The sequence below is a fragment of the Gymnoscopelus braueri genome (assembly GCF_963280865.1).
Source record: "Gymnoscopelus braueri genome assembly, chromosome: 18".
Classification (NCBI taxonomy): Eukaryota; Metazoa; Chordata; class Actinopteri; order Myctophiformes; family Myctophidae; genus Gymnoscopelus; species Gymnoscopelus braueri.
Window position 1 is genome coordinate 48,279,018 of NC_137618.1, and position 22,977 is coordinate 48,301,994.

Here is a 22,977-nt window from a genome sequence, read left to right on the forward strand (position 1 = left end):
CACATCTCTTTGGAAATTATAGAAAAATAAAATACAAGAATCATTAAGTATACTTGTACTTTGTACAAAAGAGCGTTCTACCATTGCTCAGCAGGTTAAGACATGCTAAACAGACAGCATCTCATATTCAGTCCATTTCTGCAGTGTGTGTGTGTGTGTGTGCATACTTGTACAGTATTACTATACTTGTGAGAGCTAAATTTCGTTGACCAAAACTATGACAAAACAAATCCTCTGCATTACGATGCCATCACGGCCTGCCAAAATACATTTTAGTCAACTAAATCAACTGTAGATTTAGTTGACAAAAATCGTTTGATATTTAGTCAACTAAAACTGGTCTAAAACAAAAACATTTCGGATGACTAAAGGTTGAGGTCAGTGCAGGATTAACGGAAGGGATTTAGGTGCTGAAGCACAGGGCACCAACCTTGGGGGGGCACCAAACGGCGGGGAGAAAGTAAAAGAACGATCGCCGAAAAGCGCAGAAATTTACAAGCATCGGCTGCTGAAGGAGCGCTAAAACGGTGAAACGCGCCGGTGAAGCGTCAATTTTCCGAGCCGCACACCCCCCCCTCCCAGTGTTAAGGATGAGACATTTAGAGTTTAGATTTAGGGGTTAAGATTGGAGTTATGGTTGATATATACATTTAGTTGTGCTCCGGTGTCGCACACCGAACAATTAGCAGATCTACAAGCTCACAACGCATTGTAGCACGACACGTTATGAGCATATAAAAATGGCATATAAACAAATAAAAATGGCTTTCATAAAATCACCATCCAAACATCATGTTGATGTCCTCACAAGTAGAGTAATACAAAGGTGTGTGTGTGTGTGTGTGTGTGTGTGTGTGTGTGTGTGTGTGTGTGTGTGTGTGTAATACAAATGTGCATGTGTGTGTGTACGGGTGTGTTCTGCATGTGTGTGTGTGGCACTGTTGCGGTTGTAATGACTTATGGTTGTGAAGCTGCTGTTATGTTGACGCTCTCTCTCCCCTTTCCTGTGTCTCTCTACCTTCATGTAGACACCCTATTGCACACACACACACACACACACACACACACACACACACACACACACACACACACACACACACACACACACACACACACACACACACACACACACACACACACACACACACACACACACACACACACACACACACACACACACACCAATGAAGCTATTGCCTTTTCCTGCCAGTACTCCACTAATCGGTTACATTACATTTCTGTAGCAGTGTGTCTCCTTGAAGTAGAAAGGTTTACATGTTGACCTCAATGACAAAAAAACATATCATCAAAGATATCATCAAACTACTGCTGAGCCCACGGTTCTTTTCATTCCAAACTACAGTACTACTATGTACAAGTACATCAGTTCCCCGTATACCGCCAATCAATGGCAAAAATCTCTAAATCAGTGGTTCTCAAAACGTTTTTAATTTCAACATAGATGTCGTTGTCGGGCAGAAACCTTGTATCTCCATATTTCAACTTTTTACGTTTTGTCGTAAATCAATGCCCTACTTCATCATACAAGAGTGTCGCACAAAATATTTTGATTTTTTGTAAAATAATAATAAAAAAGGACTTTCACGGTTTCCACCCGACAGCAACAATGTTATGCTTTGCGCGACAAGTGTTGACCGACGTATGTGTCGCAATCGACGTCAAAATGACCAAAAAAAGGAGGGAGTCTTACTTTACTGTTTTTAGTTACTTTTTCTGTATTGAATGTTACATTTACACTATTTTTGGCATATTTCAAGCTGGCCCAACGTTGGGACAGCCGATGTTCAGATCAAGATGCACTGTACTACCTTTCTGTCAAAATGGAAAAACTAATCAAAAACTATAAATAAATAAAAAAGGAGGGAGGACCTCGCATAATCTCTGGAAAGGTGAAAGGTCGCAGGACGCCTTCATAAAAGGTTGAAGTGTGAACATGTGATTGGTTGGGAAGACCAACTTAAGATCCGAAGACTACATTCACTTCCATGCTTACGTTTTGTGGTGACAAAACGTGGTTGGCGAGTCGCGGACATCGTGAACGCTCAAAACTTGGGACGATCGATGTGAGACCCGTAGTTCGACACTTGTCACTCAAAGCATAAATCGGCCTTTTAGGTCACGGAACTCCACAACTCTCGGAGTTACAGAACTTCAAGGGTCCATTTGGTTCCTATCAACAATTTAGCTGGGGACCCCCTGGAACCCCCCTCAAAACGGACCCCTGGAGGTCCTCCGGACCGCACTTTGAGAACCACTGCTCTACATGATCACAACAGAAGCTCAGACCTGGCTCAAACCAATAAAATCTATGAATCCGCCCATATCTGGGACGGACTGATTTCCCCCCGGCGTGTCCGGCCAACACACATGTCTACAAAGTGGTCGTACCGGCCATCTATTGATACAGGAAATGATCCAAGTATCTTGAACGTATTTCAGTGAATCCTGAAGAACCATAATAATTCCATTTGATACTTATTTTTTTACCGACGAGGGACAATATTCAGTGCAAGGTTATTATAGTTAATTAAACAAAATAACTAAAAATAACTAGAATTGGAAAAACTACTGAAATAAAAATGAGAACAAGGCTTCAGAAAAACAATAACTAACTGAAACTGCATTGTGTGTTTACAAAACAAACTAAAACAAACTAAAATCATGAAGACATTTTGCTTATGTGACCAATCCACATCGTCGCAGTCGGGCACATCTCCGTATTTCAAATATTATATTTTCTTTAATAAATCAATGCTGTTGAACACCCTTTACGTCTGTCTTTGGGTTTTACAACTATTGAACCAATGAAAAGTATTAAAAAGTGCTTCTGACTAAACCTCCCAACTCCAATGGATCCTCAAACTGTCTGTCAAACCTCCTAACTCCACCCCCTCTCCCCTGCGTGGCACACAGAGAAAAGATTTTTATCATTTCCTGAAAAGTTAATATTTTGGACATTGGTTTCTTCCCGACAGCAGAGATATTACAAAAACGAATCAAAACAAAACACAAAAACCAATAAAAACGAAACTAAAACTAAGCCTTTAAAAAAAGAAAAGAAAAACTAAACTTAATGAAAAAAGCTAAACTATACTAACCTTGCAATGGGGTGAACATTCATATTTTAAAGATAGCAGAGGTTGTGTTCTTTCTTGGCAATGCATTAACATAAACACGGCATAAAATTCAGGCTCAATCAGTGTTGCCAGATGTATGATAATTATCGTATATTTACGATTATTTTACCCTCTGTACGATAATGCCCAAAATGTTCCAAATGTACGATAATTTCGCCTTATCAACAAACAGGTGCATGAATTTACTAAATTCCCTGGCTGCTGATTCAGAATCCGGTTTGGCTTTTCACAATACGGATTGACAAAAGTCAATCTGATCCTAGACCTGTACTTGAAGGCATTAAAACCCCTTTCCAGTCCAGTTCCAGACTTTTATTTGGATAAGGTCCAGGACGTTGGCCACTTCCAACTGTGTGTGTGTATATGTGGTGCGTTTTTTCTCAAGCAGGTGTGTCATACACGGTTGTTTCTTACAATAAAAAAACACAACACTATTTCTGTGAAATTACATATTTACACCCGTGATTTTTGGGGATGTGTACAATAGTTTTCTTTAAAATACACACATTTTAAGCCTTCGGTACGATAATTTAACCACTTAAACCCTATATGGTTGACCGGAGTCGACCAGGAGCTCTTGAGAGAGGTGAGCTTGTCGGTCTGCTCTCACCACAATACGGATACTGGGGTTTGAGTGGTTAACATTTCCCATCTGGCAACACTGGGCTGAATATGATGACTGCAGGTTTAGTGGCTGTTACATCTCCAAACGGACGTAGAGTGATGGTCTATTAAATTCGTTTCTCACAATGGATTTACATGGTTTGGACCCACGTCTGACGGTTTAGCATGTGACATATATGGACAGAGGCGTTCTCCTCCTTAAATAGTCTAATAGGTCCTTGAGACGATTAATCATTCCATGACTCATAATCTCAACGTTTACTGAGGTGACTGCATATAATACTGTATTGCTGATTTTGGAATAGAATTTATAAATAAATAAAATATATATTTCCTTAAATAAGATCCAGATTTCACTAGGGCTTTCACATACAGGACTGCACGTAGATAGATACAGTATTAGGTTATGTTTTTTTCTTTTTTTTATAATAATCGATAAATCGCCTATACACGTTTTTAAAAAACATTCAATAAATCCTCAAGACTGGCTTCTTCGCTCGCTTTCTTCAAGTATCAGCGTTGACCAGGAGCTCTGGAGAGAGGCTAAGCCAGTGGTTCTCAAATATCTTTAATTTCAAGGATCCCCATAACTTTGAGTGTGTACAAATGGAACCAAATGGACCCTTACGGGTCCATTTGGTTCCATTTGTACACACTCAGAGTTACAGACATGTATGGGTCCATTTGGAACCCTGCCAAGGAACCCCAGAGGGTCCCTGGACCCCACTTTTGAGAACCACTCGGCCAAACAATGCAAACGATAGCTTTGTGACAAGTCATTACACTCTGAAAAAACAAAACAAAAAGAATAACATATTATTTCTCAAAGGACCAACCCTGTTTGATCGTCCATCAGATTTAGCAGCTACATGGGCACAAAACAGAGAGAAAATAAAACCCAAACAAACCCGACCGACCGAATAAATAAACCAATCTGTAGATCACATCTTTCCAAAATCTACATAGTTTCTCTACACAGTAAAACCCTCAGTGTTTATTTAAACTCAGAGAGCATACACAGGGACATTTCTGGTTCCCATTTTGTGCCATCTCTGAGTTCAAGGGATACTTCATCGCCAAAACGACTTTCTTTCTATCAGTTACTAACCCGGTGAAGCCGTGAATTCAATGGAGAATTTTGGTTCATGTCACATTCCTCCACAGTGAACGGCAAATCCAAAAACGAAGAAAATACTTGATTAAACCGCACTTCACTTCACTCGCCATCAGTTCTGAGATGGCCCTCCCATGTGACATACAAGTGTTTTTGGAAGTACTGAGTATATTATGACTGATTCGAGACACACGGATTATACACGGTAAGCTGTGTTGCAGTTTCTGTACAGATTTTTGAAACATTTTTTCATGTTTTTCATGTTTTGAATTTGTCATTTACTCTGAAGGAACGTGGCAGCAATAAAAACAACTCCATGAATTCAAGGCTATACAGGGTGACAAGTCATTTTTGGGGAATGATTCCTTTAAATCAGTGGTTCTCAACTGTTTCTGTCTCAAAAGCGTTCACGGGCCCACCCATCCGACAACACGGCAGCCGAAAGGCAGGTGGAACCGACATAGCATACTATAAGTCAGTATACTAATGGTCCATTTGTACACTCTCAGAGTTACACACCCATAAGGGGCCATTTGGAACCCCCTTAATGAACCCTGGACCACACTTTGAGACCCACTGGTCTTGTAGAGTGTTTCCAGTGAGCCAACATGCACAACATCAGCACCCTGACTCTGTTTGACCAGAATGGAACAGAGCCCTCATTAGTATCATTCCTATCAAGAAACGTGAAGGAAGTAAGGAAGAGGCCCCGATTTCTTTCCAATATGGCTGCCGTGCATGAAGCCTATTATATTATATAGCCACTTGCTATACCCTCGTGGCCCACCAGTGGGGGCCCCCGGTCCACAGGTTGAGAACCGCTGCTAATAAATGAACACTGAACATTTTGACGGTTTACCGTTTACGTTAATATTTCGCCGCTCCACACAGGAAGTTACTGGTGCTGCAACAAGGCAAAAATACATTCCCCTTGAGTGAGGGTGGTTGGGGCGGGGCCAGTCTCTGAGAGTCTGTCTGTCTCTGCCGACGTCTGGCGGAAGTGGAAGGGAGGGGGGGGGGGGGGTTTGGGGGCGGGGGGAGGGGGCTCCTAGTGGGGGGGGCATATAAAACAGTCTCCTTTGATATTGGACGGGAAGGCGGCTCGCTATAGCTATAGTCCCAATATCCAATCGGCTTATAGACAGTCCTTGAGGCGGCCTCTCTGTGTGTGTGAGTGTGCCCATGTGTGTGTGTGTGTGTGTGTGTGTGTGTGTGTGTGTGTGTGTGTGTGTGTGTGTGTGTGTGTGTGTGTGTGTGCGTGTGCGTGTGTGTGCGTGTGTGTGTACATGTGTGTGTGTGTTGGGGTGTGGGTTTTGGGGGAAGAGGGGGGGGGGGTGACTGAGGCACAGGCTGTGACTGTCTGTCCGTCTGTCCGTCCGTCTAGACTTCGCTCCCGTCCAGACCGTCTGTCCATGCGTCCCAGTGCATGATGGGATGCGGGGGCGGTCTCATACATGGAAGCCTTTCTCCTGCTCCTGGAGCAGCTGGAGGCGCAGCGTCTGGATGCTGCTGACGATCCGCCTCTGATGCCCGATCAGGTCCACCCCCATGCGCCTGACATCTCTAGGGCGAGAGGGGAACCGCACACACACGCACGGACATAAACACACGTACACGCACACACACACATGGACATAGACACACACACACACGCACGGACATAAACACACGCACACGCACATAGACACACACACGCACAGACATAAACACACACACGCTCACACAACACACACATGGACATAAACACACACGCAGGCAGACACACACACACACACACACACACACACACACACACACACACACACACACACACACACACACACACACACACACACACACACACACACACACACACACACACACACCTTTGAATAATGTGTAATTGAATCTTTCCTACAGTATGTTAAACAGGTCTTATTAACAAAGACATCATAATTTTGGATTGTGAAAGCCTAAGAAAGGGTTGAAAGGGTTGTGAGTTTTTTTATCGGCTATTTTAGCACATTCGTCAAGCGATTATTATACAGGGTTTAAGCACGCTGGGCAAGACCTGGGATGTTGGTTGTCTAGGAAGTTGACAACCGGAAATGGTTGAATTTGGCGGAAGTACCGCCCAAGGAAATGACGTTGATGCTTTACAAATCTTTTAACATTCTCCGTGAAAACGAGTGTTGTGATTGGTCGAAAAATATCGTTTCCGGGGGAAACGGAAATCCTGTCCACTCAGGACTTCCTAGACACTCGCTGATTTAGGTCGTGACCAGGCTCTTCTCTTCGCAGATGAGTGAGGCTGGGACCGAGGCTAGGGTTTAAGTGGTTAACCCTGTCTGAAAATGACTAGTGCCAGTGTTGCCATGTCCGCTTATTATAAGTGTTTTTTTTTTGCCTTGTTCCTAAAGCGTAGTTGCTTACTAATGTTGTTTAAACCAGTGATTTATGAAACATTTTCATATCAAGGACCCCCACATTAATATGTATTTGTCTGCGGACCCCCATCTCATAACATTTTGTGCTTGGTATGTGTATACTATGTGAATACATCTTACAGTATTCACTGGTCTTATATCTCTTGCTTTTAACCACCTGATGGCCCACTATTTCCAAGTTCTGAGGCCGCCATCTGGTGGCCAAAGAAAAAAAGTACATCTTTTAAAGTTTAAAGAGTCACTGATGATAAGCCAGTGCAACAGAGCAAAACATATTTTAATCCTAACCTCACACTAAAACCAAACCTTAACCTCACTACGCTTAAACCTAACCTCAAACTTCCACTTGGAAGCCCTCTACTAACCATTTTATCCATTGAAAACGTGCTAGCGTATCTCCACGACCACGCGCATGTCGTGCAGGGAATGATTATCGTATCTCTCCGAAAAAACCTAGAACACACCACTGGGCAAAACACTAAAGAAAGAGGGGGTCCTGTGGTGATGCAGCCCTGGTGTCATTTCTCACTGACGATGTGTGTTGTATACTCACTCAATGCTCATCCTGGCCACGGAGTCCAGGGAGTCGCAGCCCGCTGCCATGAAGTTGTTCTTGTACTGACTCATCTTGATGGAGTCCAGCCAGTCGTCAATGGAGATGAACATGGGATAATCCATCACCTCTCCCGGAGACTCTGGTAGACTGGAACACACACACACACGAACGAACGAGAACACACACACACACACACACACACACACACACACACACACACACACACACACACACACACACACACACACACACACACACACACACACACACACACACACACACACACACACACACACACACACACACACACACACACACACACACACACACACACACTTAATTTGGTCATGCCTCTATTCATACAGGCTGATGATTTTATTCACGCTGAGAAATTGACTCGTCGTTTCGGAAAATAATAAAGTCACTTCATCACCTCCTTATAATCGCACTCGGTGTGCATGTACTCACAACACAAACAGCAATTCTCTTTGGGTCCAAAATAAACCTCTGCAAGGCCGACGGCTTCACAGTAACAGTGGGTGACAATGTGATCACAAGAAAAGAGGAAATTACATCCCTGGGTTACATTTTAGAGGCAAATCTTTCCAGTGAAAAAATGTACACTAAAGTAATCCAAAAATGCAATCATAGAACAAGATTGTTGTGCAGGATATCCTCACTGGTTAGTAGGAATACATTGAGGACTCTAGCAGGAGAACTCATCCAATGTCACTTCGACTATGCATGCACCTCATGGTACCATAGCACCACAAAGGCCTTACAAACAAGGCTCCAGAGACATCCCAAAACAAACTGGTCAGGCTACTGCTTGGCCTTACACCTACAACTCATCTAACTCCTCCTCACTTTGCTAGGGTGGGATGGCTCAGGGTAGAGGACAGAGTACAGCAACTAGCAATGAGCCTGGTCTACAAGATCTACACCACACAGACACCCATGTATCACCTATCAAACTACATCAAAAACGTCAAAGACGTCCACAAACACAACACCAAAGGGAGCTCCACAAATCACGTTCAACCCAGATTTGGCTTATATTTGTTCTACTGCTATGCCACCAAAATGTGGAATGCCCTACCAACAGTCATAAAAAAGTGTGAATCCTTACTCTCCTTCAAAACCGCTCTAAAAGAGCACTTATAGGTGGCTGCAGTTTGGAACTGGCCCCTGTAAAAAATCCAAACCTATCACCAGAAATCAACCAGAAAGAAAAACAAGTAGTCGGATTTCTTTAGGTTTTTATTTTGTGTGTGTGTGTGTATGTTTACCTGTGGATATCCTCCACCAATGGGAACAGAGTGTTGGGGGTTTGTATGTGTTTACCTGTGGATGTCCTCCACCAATGGGAACAGAGTGTTGGGGGTTTGTATGTGTTTACCTGTGGATGTCCTCCACCAATGGCAGCAGGGTGCTGGGGTTGCGGATCACCTTGTCCAGGAAGGACACCACGTCGGTGAACTTGGGCCGGTGGCTCCTCTCCTTCTGCCAGCAGTGCAGCATGAGCTGGTGCAGAGCCACGGGACAGCCCATGGGGGCAGGCAGCCGGTAGCCCTCCTCTATGGACAGAATCACCTGCACAGGGGGACGCACGCACGGACAGACAGACAGACAGAGATTTTAATTTAGCTGAGAATTACAACTACAATTTAGGTGTTAGCAGATGCTCTTATCCAGAGCGACTTACAATAAGTAAGGTAATTACATACATAGAATGCAGAGAGACACTGTAGTGCATCAGTAAGCTAGGATCACAGGTTAAGTCAAAGAAGTGTGCATTCACAATTTCCCAGTTGTCTTAACCACTTTCTACCTGCCATCCCTATTTTGGGCACATTGTTATAGATGAAAAAAAAAATGTTAAATTTTTTTAAGACATAAAAAAAATTATAAAAGATGTTGAAGTATTTACACAATCGCTATCGTTGAGATATTTCTATGCATGGAATTACAGCAAAGTATAACATAGGGGTGAGAAATTGCTACTTTTGCACGAAAGACGAATTGGAGCATTAATTACGAAAAAGAAAAGATAAATAAAAAAACATAAAACATTGAATACAAGTTACAAGGTTTCTATCTTTCCGGTAGGGGGATATATTGTATTCCTGTCTGATGTGAGGTGGGTTTAAGTCCTGCTGTGCTGGCATGAGCAGCATCCATGTCTGAGACCCCCTAAGCCTCGACATCTCCCATTTCCAGCAAGGATAAACGTTTGTTTGTTCTCTCAAGAGGGAGAGACGTTCGTCGCTGTCGGGCAGAAACCTCGCATCTCCATATATTCAACTTTTCGTGTTTTTTTTTTTTTTTTTTATTCCAATGAATTCCTCCCCACACACATCTCCGGGGTGTCACTGCTGTTGTATCCTACCGACTCACCTGCCAGTGAGGAGCCCCCACTGGGAGGACGTAGAGCCTTTGTCCTGCTCCTCCCGCCCAACACTCCCTGCTGACAGGTGCCGCCCCAGCCAATAGGAGTAAATGCAATGACCAGTATCACCCTCCCTGCGGGACTTCCCTCCCCAAACACGAGCCAATTGTGTTCGCATAGACGTAAATCGTGTTCGTAAATGTCCCTTTCTATCTAGGACCCTGGGAGCTCTTCCCTGGTGTTGTCACCTCCAAGCCCCAAGCCAAACTGACCCACTACACCTGTAGCATGCGGCCTGCCTTTTAACCAGGTGGGATAAACCAAGCACAATGAAAGTCATTTGTATCCATTGTATCTCAAACAAAGGCAAAAAAACAAGGCCTTGAGTTAATCTACAATTACAATAAATATTTCAGGCGCCCAAACACACACAAGCGACGCACATTAAGTAACACAAATTGTCGATCTATAGGCTCTCAACGCGCCGCTATTTAAGAAAAGAATAAGTGAAGAATATTCTTTGCTATTTCAATTTTATTTACCTTTTAAAGTGAAAGTGGTTAAGTGTGGGTTTCATGAATATTGAACCAATGAAAAGTATTAACAAGATATTGTGACACAATGATAACTATATTGGATCCTTCAGAGCAAGCAACAGGCAATATTTGTTTTGATTTCCTGAAAAAGTAACCATTTTGGACATACAAGGTTTCCGCCCTACAGCAACGCTTGGCTTCACTCTGCTCTGCTCTGCTCTCTCTCTCTCTCCTATGCTACACGTGTTACTCTCGCCCGAGGTCAGTGTGTGAGCCAATAAGCTCCCAGAAAGGCAACCAGCTGGCGTACAACAGGCCTACACTACATGAAGCCATGCTATAGAAGTACAACAGGCCTATAGTACATGAAGCCATGCTATAGAAGTATAACAGGCCTGTACATCAATCCATGCTATAGGAGCTCAAAGCCAGCCGATGATTTGAAGTCTTAACGTTCGGCACACCTCTGTGTATCCGTGTGCCATATGTAAGAGAAGTGTGGGAACGTGGAGAGCTGTGTGTGTGTGCGTGCGTGTGTGTGTGCGTGCGTGCGTGCGTGCGTGCGTGCGTGCGTGCGTGCGAGTGTGTACTTGAGTTACAATACTTGTGAGGGCCTTACTGTCCCCCCACAAGTATTGTAGAATTTGTCCTCACAAAAAAAAAATCTAGATCTGCTATTTTTAGCTTTTATAAGTTTAGGGTTAAGAATGACAAAAAGTGTAAAAAATGGCATTCGTAAAATCGGCACCCTGAAAGTTATGCCCTCACTATTATAGTAATACAAATGTGCGCTCGCGTGTGTGTATGTGCGTGCGTAAGTGCGTGTGTGCCTGCGTGCGTGCATGAGAGTTGTGGAGGCAGCACACTGTGGCTTGGCCCAGGCTTACGCCGTGGAAAAGCACTTCTAAGCAATTCCCAAAAAGCACAAAATCCCCCCGCCAAACCCTGAGACTTTGTGTGTGTGAGGGAGGGATGAGGGGATTAAGGAGGGGTTTTCACACTCAGTGAGGAGAGGGATGAATGTCTTCCTTCCAGCCATCGTTCCAATCCCCTGACCGCAGACCTGGGATCAGCCAACCTCTGACTGCACTGCAAAGGTCTCTCTCTCTCTCTCTCTCTCTCCTTTATGCTTTTATCTCTCTCCTCACCTCAACCCCTTTATTCCTTTTCAGTCATTCTCTGTGCATCTCTCATTTTCTTGGTTTCCATCTCACCATCCACCAAACACAATTGGACTTTTGAAAATGCCAATTCAGTGCCCCGGCTGCTGCCCCTTCATAGGACAAAGTGCCGTGTTTTTGTGCCCGTACGCGCATCGTCTGTTTCTCTCATTTATTTCCCTCTCGCCACACGGAACCGCAGCAAGCACATCGGCGCTGTCAGGCAGAAACTTTGTATCTCCACATTTCGTGTTTTTATACTTTTTCATAAATTAAATGCCCAGTGGTTCTCAACCTGTGGGCAGGGGACCAATTCTACAGGTCTACAGTGGCTCAGGTGGTAGAGCGGCCGTTTGGGAAACGGAAGATTCCCGGTGTCATATAGGGTAGCAAATGCGCCTGCGGCCCAGTGCAGGCATTACGGTAAATGCAAGGCGCCAAGCCGACAGGAAGTGAGCCTTGGCTATTACATGTAAACACTAAACAGACGCAGAGACAGAGACGTATGCTATTTTGTATCGCCAACCTTGTTGTGAACCTCGTTCAGTTCATACGATTTAAAGAGGACTCTGTCCACCTTTACACCCGGTTCAATGTTGTGAATTTTTGCTATTTATGAAACTTTTTGAAAACTACAATGTCATTCACAAAATATAGGGACTCCGGGTTGAGTTAAGTTGGCTACGTTTAAATTTGTATACATATTGAACCAAGTAATTAACCAAGTATTAACAAGAACTTGCACTCAGGTAAAGTGCCTGCCCTCCACCGCGGAGGTTGTGGGTTCGAATCCACCGTGGTGCATCCAGCTTTGTCGAGCGTCTACGCGAACACAATTGGTGTTCGGGGGAGGTAAGCGGGTGATATCACTGCACATACTCCTACGGGCTGGGGGCGGCACCTGTCAGCAGGGAGTGTTGGCCGGGAGGAGTAGGACGTAAGCTGTATACGTCCTCCCGGTGGGGGCTCCTCAGTGGCAGGGGAGTCAGCAGGATACAACAACAGTGCCAACTCACAAATGTGTGTGGGGAGGAACTAATTGGCATAACAACTACATTGGGGAGAAAATGGGTGTAAAAAGCAAAAAATAATAATAAATAAATAAAAAGAGCTTGTGACTAAATAATGGCTACATTGGATCCATCGGAACACAGGTTTTTGCAGATACAAGGTTTCCGCCCGACCGCAACGATATCATAATCATAAAAATGTTGTTTATTTATGCCATTAGTTAGGAAAGGGCTACAGTACGATCATCACTTCGTTCCCATAAACCATCGTAATGTAAAATGTGTATTCCCCTATGGGCTGTCAGGACCAGAATGTATCGTTGCATAAAAGTCAGTATGAGCCAGACGAACGAGCGCTAATTTGTGTGCAGGATTTATGACTATTATTACATGCACCATTAAGGCCGCTAAGCTGCCCCCTTGAGGATGATGTGTGATCAGTTTAGAAATGTCTCTCAAGTCTCTATACTGCATGTTAACCACACTGGATTTTCACGCCACTACGCGGCCTGAAAATCCAGTCCTGTATTGTGCCGATCAGAGCAATCACTGAGTTATGGTCATAGTGTTAAACACTGATGTAACACTACTGTGTTTTCATGGCAGACTTCTGAAAAGTGTTTGTGCCAAGTTTGGTGCGGAGTGGAGCAACGGTACGCCTCCCAAGTCCACATGTTACGTTTGTGACGTCCACAGTCCACTGTCCACCCATTAGGCAATTTTAATATAGGATAGACCCTAGTCTAATGTAACCAGACCAGTGGTGGGAAACTTTGATGATGGAGAGGGCCACTATATTTCCACACTCACTCCAGAGGGCCACATTGCATGTCTCTCTGTATTTTAACTTTTATGTCACACAAAAGTAGCAAACATAGCCGATCTACAAGCTCAAAAAGCATCGCAGTGTGACTCGTTTTGAGCTTGTAGATCTGCTATTTTTGCTATTTTTTAATTGGAATCCAGTTTTCTTTGGTGCTATTTTTTAATTGGAATCCTGAAAAGTAGTTATGCTTATGTTAACTTCATTAACTTAAATAAAAATACATTGGACATAAAAAAGACAATAGAATTTTAATACTACTCTGGCGTCTGTATTTCCCCTGAACGGGATCAATAAAGGTATCCATGTGTTCATTGAGCGCATGCGGTACTCACGTCCTGATTGGACATCTCCCAGTACGGCCGCTCGCCGTATGACATCACTTCCCACATGACGATGCCGTAACTCCACGCGTCGCTGGCTGACGAGAACTTCCTGTAGGCGATGGCCTCCGGAGCGGTCCATCTGATGGGGATCTTACCCCCCTGTTCTCACACACACAGACGCGCACACACACACACACACACACACACACACACACACACACACACACACACACACACACACACACACACACACACACACACACACACACACACACACACACACACACACACACACACACACACACAGTATTGAGGGTTTAACTGGTCAAATGTCTGAAAAGATAATGTATAGACAAAATCAAACAAAAAACGATGTTCACAACGACGGTTTAAAAGTTATTGCCAAGAAGCATTGTTATAAAAGAGATATAATCTACCAAACACAAATTTCCTATATCTTTTTATTCAATTACTTCATCATACGGCAAAGAGCAAATAGCCAATCTGCAAGCTCACAACATGTCGCACCATGACACATTGTGAGCTTGCGGAGCGGCTATATTAGTTTTTTGTTTTGTTTTGTTCTTTTTATTTTAGAAATTCCTTACGTTTGACATTATTTTAGAACGACATGCCCAAAATAGGGCTGCCTTGGTGTTATATAATGTTAACCGTCAGCACTACAGCTACGTGCACTTTATTTGTGTATTCTGAGAAGCGCTGGTGAATTAAATTAAACACCACTCGCCTCAGAACAACACCTTGTGAGCATTTTGCAACAGGCCGGCATGAATACATCATCACCTCATGAAACATAAATGAATGACATTCCAGTCAAAGGTTTTTTCCATCCCCTCCAGCACCCGCACCCCACCCCACCACCACCCACACCCCACCCAACAACAACAACAACAGGGTGATTTATTTTCAAACTAGCCTTTCAAAGCAAAACAGCGCTTTTTACAAACGTCAGGCAGAAGGAACAGCTATGTCCTGCCTGCCTGCCGGCTGGCTCACGCCATTAAAGGTGCTGTATGCTTTATTATGGTAATACACATTAAAAAATAATGTTAGAACCCTAGGCGGCAAGCATTTGCTCTTGGAAATAAGGCCAATACGGAAGTCATGAAAGCGCTGAAGCTCTCATTAATGGCCTAGAAGGTGTCACTGATTCCCTTACTCCGTCCGCAAAAGAATATTCATTCCATTGGAGTCAATGGTGACCTGACGCAACTTTATTACCTAAACTCTTTCATAAATACTTTTTTTTCAATCGCTAGTTTCAAATCTTCTTCCCGCATCATGATTATGCGTTTTTGTAAATTGTGGTCCCATTCATTTTAAATTTGACGATAAAGCGGGGTATGTTTTCGAGGCTTGCGATTGGGTTCTACTGAGTGAAGACCCAGCCTCGCTCCACTTCCATCCAATAGCAATCATCCAAAAACACGCGCTTCTTGATTATTCGATTAACCCATTCAATCCGGGAACGCATCTGTGTCATTTTAAATTTGAGCTATTCAAAAATAGCAGATATACAAGCTCATAGCGTGGCACAGAGTGCCGCACTATGAGCTTGTAGATCTGCTATTTCTGAAAAATCTTGAACCTTTTGTGCAGATCTTTGAATAAATTATTTAAGCGAACATTTGTAACTCAAAACTTTGCTTCTGGGGGTCTCTGGAACAAAATATTTTACAAATGTTTGCTTTAAAAATAATATAAATATTCAAAGATTTGTACACATTTTCACGATTTTTCTAAAATAGCCAAAGAAATTAAAAAAAGGTCTTAATAGAACATAATGGCTCAGCCCAGGTCAGAATGCCTGTGGACCGGCATGGCAGTGGAGGGCTCGTACCGTGGTAGTTGTATGCATGGCAGTGGGGGGCTCGTACCGTGGTAGTGTATGCATGGCAGTGGGGGGCTCGTACCGTAGTAGTGTATGCATGGCAGTGGGGGGCTCGTACCGTGGTAGTGTATGCATGGCAGTGGGGGGCTCGTACCGTGGTAGTGTATGCATGGCAGTGGGGGGCTCGTACCGTAGTAGTGTATGCATGGCAGTGGGGGGCTCGTACCGTAGTAGTGTATGCATGGCAGTGGGGGGCTCGTACCGTGGTAGTGTATGCATGGCAGTGGGGGGCTCGTACCGTGGTAGTGTATGCGGCCTCGGGGTCGTCCTCCAGCACTCTGGACAGGCCAAAGTCGGACACCTTGCACACCAGGTTGCTGTTGACCAGGATGTTCCTGGCGGCCAGGTCCCTGTGCACGTAGCCCATGTCCGACAGGTACTTCATGCCCGACGCGATGCCCCGCAGCATGCCCACCAGCTGGATCACCGTGAAGTGGCCGTCGTGTTGCTTGGTAGAAAAAGGTTGGAGAGAGGGGGGAAAAAAACAGGGGTGTCATTTGGGGTTCCAGGGGATTTCAATTGCCACCCACCCCCTGGCTTTCGCATTTAACCTAAAAATGTGTCTTTTATTCATTGTTTCATCCACCTCTGAATGATTTTTTTGCAGATGAATCTGATTTTAGATCAACACTAAATTTAGACACTTGCTTACTTTCTTTACTTTCAGCAATCATACATTCATTAACTCATTTTTTGTCTTTTGGTCTTTTTTTTTTGTCTTTTTGGTCTTTGTTTATCTCAAAGGAACTAGGAGATAACGCTATCCAAAAAATTGCTGCTCCATTCACTTCAATGTTAAAAAACAAACGGAGGAAAAATGCACCTTTTTCGTGGCACTGGGACGACACAGTCTGAAATACCGTAAATTTCGGACTATAAGCCGCGACTTTTTCCCCATTTTTCAACCCTGCGGCTTATATAACGGTGCGGCTTATCTATGGATTTTTACAGCTAACTGCCACTAGGGGACCTCCTAAATCTATGGATTTTACACCCGCGGCTTATAGTCCAGTGCGGCTTATATATGTACAAATCATTCAATTTAGCTGCTGCGGCTTAAATTCAGGTGCGGCTTATAGTGCAAAAATTACGGTAAGTGTGGCAATGAAAGAGTTAAGAGACCACTTCACCCATTTTCAACCTATCGTCATATAATTGGTCCTCACTAATGCTCATTAAAATGGTCTGTCTGTGTCTCATAGGAGGGCTGTGGACAGTTCAGGAACCCGCGTACCAGTGAAAAAATGTATATTAACGCGAGAACAATGGCTTCCATTCCACTTTCCAGGAATAGAAAGCCTGCAGTTTCTATTAACTTGGATTCCCCATTGATGATGTCACTGGTAGGCGGGTTTCTGAACAGCCCTCCTCTGAGACACAGAGTGAATAGACAACAATTATACCATATTATAATGAGCATTAGTGAGGACCAATTATATGAAGATAAGGTTGAAAATGGGTGAAGTCGTCCTTTAATCACTTTAAAACTGGCCTCCCTATTTTGGGCATGTCATTACAGGTGAAAAAAAAGCAGATCTACAAGCTTGTAGATCGGCTATTTTAGCTATTTCAATCAGGCTTATGTGGTCACTTTTTTGCCACACTTTTTTATGAAATGACGCCAAAACATGAGAGAGAGAGAAAGAGAGGAGTTGAGTCTGAAGCAGAGAGAGAGAGTGTGGAAAAAGGTTAATAGTCGTTCAAGAAACCTCGCATCTCCATATTTTTTTATTTTATTTTATGTTTTAATATATAAATCAAGGACCTACTTCATCATAGAATAGTGTCCCACAAAAGTAGTGAAAATAGCACATCTACAATCTCACAACACGTCACGAAGCATCGTGTTGTGAGTTTGTAGATCGACTATATTCACTATTTATAATAATAAAAAAGGAGCGGTTTTGGACATACAAGGTCTCCACCCAACAGTGACGATATACATCCATATTCATGCTGCTGTGTTCTCCTCATCAGATTAAGGTCGCAGTACGTTCAGTCTGAACCTAACTAACACATGGGTCTTCAACAGGGGGTCCGGGACCCCTAGGGGGTCCTCAGAGTTACAGGGGGTCCGCCAAATCTTTGTGTGATAGGAACTTTTTTTTTAATTAGATCTGAAGCTTTCTATGAAATAGTTCAATCTGCAACACAATTTCATACAATGAAACACAATGTCATGTCTAACATGAAGGCAGTGGGTTTAATAGCTGGCATTAAAAAGTAAAAGTCACCCTGAGGAAGGAGTCCAGAGAACCGTTCTCCATGTACTCCACCACGATCATCACTGGTCTGCCTGGAAACACACACACACACACACACACACACACACACACACACACACACACACACACACACACACACACACACACACACACACACACACACACACACACACACACACACACACACACACACACACACACACACACACACACACACACACACACAGTGTGTTACTAGTTGTTAGGACATAAACACAGCTTTTATGAAGAAAACTAATTGAGGCCATTTTTAACCCTAAACCCTGAAGCTGAAAGTAGCAGATCTTCAAGCTGCACATGGAGCTTGTAGATTGCCTATTTTCGGTGTGCAACACCGGCGTGCAACTAAGTATAAATCAGGCATGTCTCCAGCCCCAACCCCTAAACCTAACGTCTAAATGTCTAATCCTATAGTCCCAACCTGAATCTTTTCCTAATTGTAAGTGTAGTGCCCCAGACAAGACCTGGCCACAACAGCTCTGCCAATCGAGCTTAGGTCTATTGACACGCACACACACGTGTATAAAACTACGGCATCGTCAATGTGCTTCAAAGCGTTGTAATGTTTTATTGCATCATTCTGACATGCAGTGCAATGTACTGTATGTACCAAACAGTAATCTGTTTAGAGACTATATAACATGTATTTGACATGGTGCAGTCAGACATACATCTGCCACACAGTGACGCCAACAGCACATCTCCACGTCTGCACCACAACACGACTTAAAACACTGTAAACCCCATTGCGACGTGTTGTGAGCTTCAAACGGAAGCCAGTGGTTGAGACCTGATCTTGTTCTGTGGGCGACCTCACTGAGAGAGCAGCGTTATTCCAGGAAAACATGAAACATTTTGTTACTGTATGAAACATGATCACAGTAAACTCAGTGTGTCAGAAACAGTGGTGGAAATTAAGTAACATAGAACATTAAACTCAATTACTGTACTGTGCTTAAAGGCTTAGTATGCAACTTTCCCATGTCTTTACCTAACAAAATGATTACATTTTTAACCCATCATTTCCCTCTATACAAGCAGTCATCAGCCACCTGCAGAAACACACTGCCCTCTGGTTTGTTTGGGTTGCTCAAAAACGCTCCAAAACAAACAGTGAAAACACCAAAATATAGCGAGAGGCCAATGAGTGTCTGCAGGTTTTTCTTTATTGTTTTGTTATGTAAACACAGTTACATACAATGCAATTGTACAAGTACAATTTTGAGGCATGGTGCACTTACTTTACTTTGAGTAGAAGCTCAAAATGCGTCACATTGCAACGCGTTTTGAGCTTGTAGATTAGTCTACACCAAATCTTTGAGATTTGGTGTAGACGGGAAAAAGGCGGCCCGAATACAGTTGTAACTCAAGTCTGTTTCACTGAGACTACAGGGTTTAAGTGGTTAAGAAAGACACTGAAAATGTAACAACTAAAATGTAAGTCAAATGAGACGACGCAACACATGGATAACCACCTTTTAGGCAGTGCCATGCTATAGGTTAGACTAGAGGAACACTCTTGTGGCTGTTCCTGGTTTGATTCCCTGGACTTGCGGAACAAATCTGGGTGGGGAAGTAAGTAAATGACCAACACTCACCCCTCCCCCAGCTCCCAGTACAACAGTATAAGACTGTGGTTGTACTGCTCAGTTCCCAGGTGTGTGTGTGTGTGTGTGTGTGTGTGTGTGTGTGTGTGTGTGTGTGTGTGTGTGTGTGTGTGTGTGTGTGTGTGAGAGATTGCGAAGCAGGGCATTGTTGAAAAAGAGCATTCGTGCTCAAGTGAACCTCCCTGGGATAAATGAAGAGTAAAAAAATATATAATCAAATACAAATACAACGTATTAGCTATGGTAACCTTGAGGGCTCCTATATCCTCTATCAACTCAGGGGCTTTGGGGTTATGCTGACCCTTCACCTCTTTCTAGCATCCGGGGGGTTAGAATTCAGTCCATGCGCTGGTCAAACCAAGGTCAGTCAATCCGAGCGGGCAGAGAACAGCTGTGCCCAGAGGGCACAGAGCTCAGAGAATGGAATACACACACAGAATGAGGCTTCTGAAGCCACAGCTTCGGAGGTATGTATTACAACAGTGTGTATTAGAACACTCCTGTAAAAACTACATAGGTGTAGGCAATCTGACCTCCACAGGTCATCATCTCAAACATTGCCTCATAATAGCCTTTGTCCTAAAACACACTGATACTCTCAAATGTCATTGCTGAAACAGGAGCGGTCCACCATATGCCATATTATTACACGGATTGGTTGAATGCTTGATTCCGATTGGTCAATCACTGAATTCAGCGGTCTGATATTTTTATAATAATGACCACTGAACTCACTAACAGACCGCTGTCTAATCAAAGAGCACCTGACTCACATCGATCTGCGTTGCTTGATGTTGTGCCTTATCCAGCATAGCAGCTATGTAAACAAACACACAATGTAATTTACAGCTAAACATTGCTCTCAAGAATGTTTTTGAAAAGGTCAGTCACCTGGCATAAATCAATGGAATGCTTTCATTACCGTATAAGCAATGAAATATTTTGTTTTGTTGTTACTCTTGGGTCAATGTATTAATAGTTTTATGAAGTAGCCGTGTAATAAGCGCCATAATCAATGGGGAGCGGGTCATTATCCCGCAATCACGTCGGGGTCTAATCACCCTGTCGGGGTTCACGTGTGTGTAATGAGGCGATCTCCATGAGGACAGCGATCACGGATATATTCCACTATTTTTCAAAGGTCAGTAAAATCGCTCGTTTTCGCTGGCAGCAGTGTCCCACTATTACTCTGGCAGTTGAAGAGTTAAGTTCACACCTCTAAACAAAGTTTACAATGCAGAGTGTCACCAGGCGTGAATTAGCATAGGAATGAGCCTGGATGCATATCGATGGTCCATTGTGTGACCTGCTAAATCCTGTAGTGTGACGTGCGCGTGACGTCATTAAAATAGCATACCACGAAAGTCACCACTGCACCACTGGTCCTTTATACTGAAACACATCATCCAATCAAAGCCATTCTCTCCCGCCGTACAAACACCAGAGGATGAAGCTCATTAGAGTACACGGCACCGCCGTGGCAGAATGAAGCACAGCCGTCCTGAACTAATAAGCAGAAGTTCTTTGCCGGCAGGATGTGTTGCTCCTGCGGCGCGGTGCGTGAAGGAAAACAAGCGCACCTGTTCCTCTGCCTCCCGTCGCCCGGTGTCACCTGTTCCTCCCTGCTCAGGTAAAGTGACAGTCACAGCACACTAACTCTCCCTCTTAATTAGTCTCCCAAGAACAACAACAACAACAGATGGACGGACGACAGCGAGAGAGAGAGAGAGAGAGAGAGAGAGAGAGAGAGAGAGAGAGAGAGAGAGAGAGAGAGACAGACAGACAGACAGACAGAGACCGAATGCAGCCAATAAACAAAATGCCTCTCTATATGACTGTGAATTGAGGCTGTCGTGCGTGTGCGTGTGTGAGAGAGAGAGAGAGTTTGGTGCACTGTTGGATAAGCAACCACGCAGAATGGCTTGTTCTGATGACTCACTCTCTATGTCAAAACCAGCTGTCACACTGTCATGTGCGCAGACACACACAGACGCACACACACACACACACACACACACACACACACACACACACACACACACACACACACACACACACACACACACACACACACACACACACACACACACACACACACACACACACACACACACACACACACACACACACACACACACACGTGACTTTGCTAGAGTTACAGAACTCTTTGTCATCCAGTAGAGTGAGAACTTAACTTTTGAACAGGAAGTAAAGATGTTACAGTATGTTTGTGGTTTGACATTTTTACAGTATGTAATGAGGGAGAATACAGTATGTAATGAGGGAGAATACACATTGTAAACTATAATATAATATACACTGGATTCATATAATAACAACTAATCTATGCCTACACACCAAACATGTGTGGTTTAGTAACAGGCTGGCAATGCATGTTTGGAGTAATTTCATAGTCATTAACCATTTTACCTTACTGCTGTACTTTAAACACACTGCGTCCATACGTTTGCACTTGCAGTAAAATAATTGATGAATGTATGTCGAGAGAACTAATTACAGTTCAAAATAAAATAGTATTTCTTATTTGACTTCAACATGAAAACATTTAAAACGTGTCATATCAGTCTGAATCAGAGCATTCTGCATCACTACTTTTCTACATCACCAACGTCTTTACCCAGGTGGAGGGCAGTGACGTGGCAGACCACTGGAGGGACCATGACAGATGCACTAATGAACATGCGATGATGCGATGCGAGAGTGCGGCCTAGCCAACACCAACTCGGGACTCCTGAATCGCTCCCCTCCACACTTTCCTGTCTAGCATCAAGGGCTCTACAGTGTTGTTAGCTAAACTGTCGCGCCACAGTAGGTGAAGCGTTTCTTGCCTTTCCTGGCTTTGCCCTGGGTTGGCTCCCACAGTGTCAGTTTGCTTGCCACTATTTCTGACGCAGTGCCCTGCCAGCCTCATCCTCCTCTCTCTGACTTTGTCTGTGACCCGTGGTAGGCCCCCGTAGAGGTCCACGTTTCTGACGTGGTCCGTCCATGTGACACCTAATGTCACACACTAATAATGCAGAATGTGCACGCTGTCCTTATCTGCAACTGGGA

The 22,977-nt window shown here is 43.8% G+C and overlaps 1 protein-coding gene across 1 annotated transcript in view; it reads right to left on the bottom strand.

Moving 5' to 3' along the window:
• Positions 1-6,344: 6,344 nt before the first annotated feature.
• The window catches only part of LOC308073402 (ephrin type-A receptor 6-like), a gene marked incomplete at both ends in the record, with an annotated part of 339,472 nt that continues 322,839 nt past the window's right edge, over positions 6,345-22,977 (bottom strand). Inside the window, 6 exons of the mRNA XM_080412276.1 lie at positions 6,345-6,459; positions 7,876-8,025; positions 9,278-9,471; positions 14,132-14,281; positions 16,273-16,482; positions 18,269-18,330. Coding sequence (XP_080268402.1) covers positions 6,345-6,459; positions 7,876-8,025; positions 9,278-9,471; positions 14,132-14,281; positions 16,273-16,482; positions 18,269-18,330 — 881 coding nt within the window. The remainder of the gene's footprint in view (positions 6,460-7,875; positions 8,026-9,277; positions 9,472-14,131; positions 14,282-16,272; positions 16,483-18,268; positions 18,331-22,977) is intronic.